The 7,006-nt window shown below is 35.2% G+C and overlaps 1 protein-coding gene across 1 annotated transcript in view; it reads left to right on the forward strand.

The window, feature by feature from the left end:
• LOC106883981 (dynein axonemal heavy chain 7) overlaps positions 1 to 7,006 on the forward strand; it is a 137,291-nt gene that overhangs the window by 49,034 nt on the left and 81,251 nt on the right. The window contains exons 26-28 of the mRNA XM_052971243.1: positions 1,223 to 1,325; positions 3,576 to 3,703; positions 5,620 to 5,832. Of these exons, the coding sequence (XP_052827203.1) occupies positions 1,223 to 1,325; positions 3,576 to 3,703; positions 5,620 to 5,832 (444 nt within the window). The remainder of the gene's footprint in view (positions 1 to 1,222; positions 1,326 to 3,575; positions 3,704 to 5,619; positions 5,833 to 7,006) is intronic.

Raw genomic sequence — 7,006 nt, forward strand, 5'->3', positions numbered from 1 at the left:
TTCACTGGTCTATAAATACCTGTAATGGTAACACTTAAAAATATAAATTAAATTTTTAAAAAAATCAAACTTACAACAAACTATAGTACATTTCATTCACCTGGCATCTCAAATTCTCAAATTCTATGCAATATTTTTTGTATTTCATTTTGTTCACTTTCTTTTTCATAATCATGTTTATTATTTGAATTATAATTTATTTAGTCATAAGCAAATTTTACTCATGCATTTGGCATAGACATCGATCAAGTCTACTTTTAGCTGTCATCTACTTAGGCTTCCGATCCTCTTTTAGTTAAACACTTACAAAGCTTAATTCAGTTCAATTAAAAAGCGTGGGTGAGTAACACATTGTAAACCACACTATGATTTGCGAAAAAATTTATCTGTGTTCAGGCTATTCCTTTTTTTCCATTAATATTATTATTACTATTATTATTATTATTATTATTATTATTATTATTATTATTATTATTACCTCCACCTTAGCAAAGGTGGAGACATTGTTTTCGGTTGTGTTTGTTTGTTTGTTTGTCTGTGGACAAGATATCTCAAGCACCGCTGGATGGATTCGGATGATGCTTTCAGGGATGTTTGGTCTTGTGACTGGCACGAACTGATTAGATTTAGGGATTGATCTGGTACCGGACAAGGATTCTGGATTATTTTTCCTGTTTTTTTACTTAATTTTTGAGAGCGGTTGGGTTCATTTTCAGTATTCTCGTTTGTGAGAGCAGTTGAGTTTATTTCAGATATTCTCATTTTAAAAATCATCTCTTGTTAATTGTTGTGAGGACGTTGGTGTTGCCTTGGTGGTTTGTGCTGAATGCTCTTGCTGTTGTTGTTATTATTATTATTATTATTATTATTATCATTATTATTATTATTATTATTATTATTATTATTATTATTATTATTATTATTATTATTATTATTATTATTATTATTAGGGTGGTGAGCTGGCAGAATCATTAACATGCCGGACAAAACGCATTTTGTCCATCTTTATGTTCTGAGTTCAAATTCTGCCGAGGTCGACTTTGCTTTTCATCCTTGGGGGGTCGATAAATCAAGTACCAGTTGAGTGCTGGAGTCAATGTGATGACTGCTCCCTCCCCACAAAATCCAGTATTAAGAACTATTAATTTTATGTCTGCAATTCTATGCTTAGATTATTTTACATTACTGATTTTTATTTATATTTGACTAATGTATTCTCTAGGGTCTCGCCTCATGTGGTGCCTGGTCATGCTTTGATGAATTCAACCGTATTGATTTAGAAGTATTATCTGTGGTTGCTCAACAGATCCTCACTATTCAAAGAGGTAAGTCTCTAGAAATTATTTTCTGTGATATCTCCAATGAATTTCACAGCTTGAAAAGCAGTGATGTGTGTGTGTGTGTGTGTACACAGACACACATGTTGGCAAGCTGGCAGAAACGTTAGCACGCCGGGCGAAATGCTTAGCGGTATTTCGTCTGCTGCTACGTTCTGAGTTCAAATTGCGCCGAGGTCGACTTTGCCTTTCATCCTTTCGGGGTCGATTAAATAAGTACTAGTTACGCACTGGGGTCGATATAATCGACTTAATCCGTTTGTCTGTCTTTGTTTGTCCCCTCTGTGTGTAGCCCCATGTGGGTAGTAAAGAAATAACACATGTACACATACACACATATACTCAAAAACACACACACACAAATATTGTACTGAAAGTAATGCAAGCATTTTTATTATCTGACAAAGAGTATTCAAACTGCACATGTTAATTGAATAACTCCCTCTATACAAAGGTTACTACTCAACATAATCTCAATCATATATGATGCACCATTGCACCATTGTTGAAGCCAACTCTTAAATCATTTTGAAAAAGTACCATTGTACCTACTTCTTTACAGCTTCTTTCATCTCATATATTTCATCAAATTGTTGACCCCAAAGACTGTCCTTCAACTGCTGAAGTACCCACTTCATTGGACTGGACATGTAAAAGCTGAGGAGTGCCATAGAATGACACCCTTGCAATCCCTAAAAAGTCACTATGACTTTCTATGTCAATCACTGGACTTCTTAGGCCTCGAGGAGGAGGCATAATGCCATCCCATAGACCGAACCTTCATTTCTGGATCATAAAAACTGGGCCATGTTTGATCCCTTATCACCAGATCAGAAAAAAAAATGTGTCTTCATTGGTTTCAAATACTTCTTGCAAATTAGAGCAGATTTCTGCCCTCCTCTCCTCTAAGTTGGACTTCAACAGCTGAAGTACCCACTTTACACATACTTTCTGATATCCAAATCTGTCACCATCTTCTATAATGCATTGTAACGACAGTCTTGTCGTTACAGGTGAGCTGGCAGAAACCTTAGCACACCGGGCGAAATGCTTAGCAGTATTTTGTCTGCCGTTACGTTCTGACTTCAAATTCCGCCGTGGTTGAATTGCCTTTCATCCTTTCGGGGTTGATAAATTAAGTACCAGTTACGCACTGGGGTCGATGTAATCGACTTAATCCCTTTGTCTGTCCTTCTTTGTCCCCTCTATGTTTGGTCCCTTGTGGGCAATAAAGAAATAAGTAACGACAGTCTTGTTGTGAGTAAGCTCATGGATTGTGACTTGTCTCTATGCATGAATCAGTTCGTCCCCTCAATGGCAATTCCTGGCAATGGTCAGAGCTGGTGATCTCCCTTTGCATCGTTTGTCTTCAATGGCTGCCTTCCTTTTCTTTAAACTTTTTTAACCAACTGTGCATATTGCTCTCATCAGTGGTGTCATCTCTGTGAAAGTTTGCTTTCAAACATCTTGCACCCCTGCTTTGTCAAGAATTCAATGATGGCACCTTGCTTCTGCTTCAAACCTATTTATTATTTGCCTGCAATGAAGAAGAACCAGGAAGAAGAGTTACTGTACCAACAACAACAGTTTGAATGACCTCTGTCAGTTAATAACAAAGTTATGCCTAATTTTCAATTACTTCCAGTGCAACCCATCTATGTGTGTGCATGTACATGTGTGTGTGTGTGTGTGTGTGTTTATGTATGTGTGCATGCATTCATATATATATCTCATTATCATATGGAATATCTCAAGGCTGTGAGCTGGCAAAATCATTAGCATACTGGGTAAAATACTTCACAGTATTTTGTCTGGCTTTATGGTTTGAGTTCAAATTCCACCAAGGTTGACTTTGCCTTTCAACCTTTCAGGGTCAATAAAATAAGTACCAGATGAACACTGGGGGTTGATGTAATCGACTCATCCCCTCTTCCAAAACTGTTGCTCTTGTGGCAAATTTTGAAAGCATTATATGAAATATCTCACTATTAAGTAAAATATTTGTGTGGTAGTAGAAGACGAAGTAATGATGATCTAATATGTACACAGTTGTCAGAGTATATGTAGCACATGTGTGTGAGTGTGTACTTGTGTGAGTGTCTACTCGTGTGTGAGTGTGTACTTATGTTGTACTTGTGTGAGTGTCTATTTGTGTGTGAGTATGTACTTGTGTTGTAAAGTTTTAGTTGATACTCTTTGCCTTATATTCATTCTAACCCAGCTTTAATTCTGTTTCAGGTATTAATTCAGGGTCTGACACTTTGTTATTTGAGGGGACGGAGATAAGACTTGATCCCACGTGCTCTGTGTTTATTACTATGAACCCTGGCTATGCTGGTCGATCAGATCTCCCTGACAACTTAAAGGTACAGTGAATTTTATTTTTAATGCTTTCGTTCTCTTTTTGAATATGTTCTGCTCAAAAATCCATGGAGACATTTCTTTTATAACAAGATTAGTTTCTATTATATATAAACTTTGTTTCTTTATAGATATTTAATATTTTTATAATGTCCTATGAATATCTTGCTTCTCTCATGAGATTTGAGTTCTCCTTTTAGTGAAATTTTTTTATCTTATCTTTTTTTTTTTAATTATAAAAATTTGTAAGTTTTTAATTTAGAAAATTATTAGAATCATTAGAAACCACTTTCAACTTGGTCTCATAAAAGATTGCTAAAATGTACTCAACTGCATTCCAAAGCTTGTAAAAATTTATTTCTCCGTGATCTGATTTTAGCTGATTGGAAGTGTCATCATGTACATATTTTGTCTTGGTATAAAGAATGGGCTGTACCAAACATTCTGTTCAATACCATAGATTCGGTTGTCAGTTGTTTGACTGTAACCAGTTGACAATATGGCTGACAATATGTGCATCTCTGATCATGAGCAGAAGTAGTGGGGGAGCATCATAGCCATGTGTTGTGAGGAATTCTTTGAGGTTTGAATAATTCACCTCTGGTAACATGGGTGTTTTGTTAAACATCTTTAAACAACCCTTACCCAGGGACCTTTTGAGTGGGATGGGCTACCCAACCTGAAGAAAATTCTAACTGGGCCCAACCTGCAAGGTTATGCACTGTTTATCTTGATATGAGATCACCATGTCACACACATACAGTTGTGAGGTATATGCCTGGTGTACTCTTATCAAATGGGTAGTCATGATGGGTGTATTGGGCTTCGTATATTTGTACCCCAGTATCACTTTGATGGCATGCAGTAAGCTAACACAAATAGTGGATAAGTGTAGATGTGACTGTGGTGATAAAAGAGAGCATTGCAATGTTAGCTTAGTGTGTTGATAGTTTAATTTAAGCCTTTTTAAATTTAAGGCTATTTTAATCTAAGCCTGGTTGCATTCATATAAACCAGTAAATGTTTTGTTTATTGATTTCTATATCAAAATTAACAAAATGTCTGGGGTATTTCTCACTGAGGAGACTGAATCAGATTGAAACATTGTGTCTGATGATCCACTGGCATTCTGAGTTAAATCCTATGTTTTTACTGCACAAATCTTGAAAAATTTTGTAAGACAAACTATTAATAGTTAGTACTGTTCCACATTGGAATACATATTATAAATGTGTATACACACTGGTATTTTAATCTAAGGCTCTTTTAAATAAATATATTAAGTTAAATGAGTATTTTACATTAACCCTTTCGTTACCAACCCGGCCGAAACCGCCTCTTGTTCTGTAGTACAAATGTCTTGTTTACATAAGTTTTGAATTAAAATCTTCCACCAAACCTTAGTCACAATTAATGTTCCTAACACTAGCTTAATGATAACGAAGTTATTTTACTAAATTCTTTGTTATATTTAAAATAATTGAGAGAAAAACAGAGCATCTCAAAATAAATACAGTAACGAAAGGGTTAAGATATAAATATGAAGAAGTGCATATAGCGTTGTGTGTTTAATTTTAATTTAAGAAAAGAATCAAGCTTTTAATTCATCAAATTAATAGATGTTGAATTTTAATTTTTTTTGCCAAGATCAAACTCAAATTATCAAAACTTAATATGTATACCAATCACAAGTACTATTCTAACTATTAAAAAAATCACTCAGGATAATTAATACTACAGGCTGGTTGAAGCTAACTGGAGATTGTGTTTTAAAACCAGCTGAGTCTTGGTGCATATTACTAGATTCTCCTGTGTAAAATTGGCTTCATTGTGCCTTTCTAGATTTTGCTATGTTATATTTACCATGATCCTTAAAAATCATATTGAGATTTTTAACCATTGTGTATTGAATGTTTTGTAGGCATTGTTCCGTACAGTTGCTATGATGGTGCCAGACTATGCAATGATTGCAGAAATCTCTCTCTACTCCTGTGGCTTTGTCAATGCTCGACCTCTCTCAGTAAAGATTGTCGCAACATACCGTTTATGTTCAGAACAGCTTTCTTCTCAACATCATTATGATTACGGTATGAGAGCTGTCAAATCTGTTTTGACTGCAGCTGCTAACTTGAAGGTAAAGAAAAGAAACAAAAGAAAGTATTTTTATCAAAGTTTTGTACAAGCTGACTTCTTTTAATATTTTTGTACTTGTATTTCTTAATGAAATAATCTACCTATGAGTTTCAATTAATGCTTGAAATTGATTGAGACTTTGGAGAGATTTTGTAAAGTAACTAATTTTTTAATCACTTTTTTGGTTTTCATGAAGGCATGTGGCCTAGTGGTTAAGTAGTTGTGCTCATGATTGGTATATCATGGGTTCGATTCCTAGACCAGGTGGCACATTGTGTTCTTGAACAAAACATTTCATTTCATGTTGCTCTAGCCTCTCTTTTGATTGGGGGTGGGGATGTTGGCCTGTTTGCCTAGCCAGCAGGGTGGCATCATTTGAAGGCTAAAACAATGCAAAGTGCATTGTGACCAGCAATGTGTAACAACATCTGATAGTCTTGTTGGTCACATGATCACATGATATTGGTTTTCAAAGCAGAAGATTGGCAGATTTGTTATAGCAACAAAAAAATGCCTTGGGACATTTATTCCAACTCTTGACTTTCTGATTTCAAGTTCCATTTTTGGGTCCTTAAAATAAAGTATCTGTCAAGTACTAGGGTTGATAGTATTGGCAAACCCTCTCCTCTGAAAATCATTGGCCTTTCTTTTACCTTGATCAGAAATTATTATTATATTACAGTTTGGAACTTAAATGTATTCTTACGTAAAATTATGATGGATGGTTTTGATTCAGTTATGATCGCTTTAAAATACGCAGTTTTGTATCATAGAACTAGGAGCAGCCTCAAGAAGGTTGGTAGATATGAATGGATGAGGTTAAGTGTGTCAATGTTTGCTTACTAGGGACAGACAGGGGAGCCAGATGAAATACTCTTTAGAAGAGCAAAACCTGTATAGTATGTCCAGCACATACTTTAAAATAATTAAGATACAATGCAGATGAATATGATATTGCTGAGTAATTGCAAATAGTGCAAGAAATATTGCTATCTTCTGCTAAAGCCGTGTTTTCAACCATTTTTTGCCTGTGGACCCCTATTTCTGTAGTTACAGTTAGGGTGTTAGGGTTATGGTTTTAGGGTTAGGGTTAGTGTTGGGGAAAAAAGTCAAAATTGAAGAATTGGGGTGGGGGGAATTTCACAATGCTGATTTTTGGCAATATTTCAAAACCT

The sequence above is a fragment of the Octopus bimaculoides genome, chromosome 10, assembly GCF_001194135.2.
Source record: "Octopus bimaculoides isolate UCB-OBI-ISO-001 chromosome 10, ASM119413v2, whole genome shotgun sequence".
NCBI classification, from domain to species: Eukaryota; Metazoa; Mollusca; class Cephalopoda; order Octopoda; family Octopodidae; genus Octopus; species Octopus bimaculoides.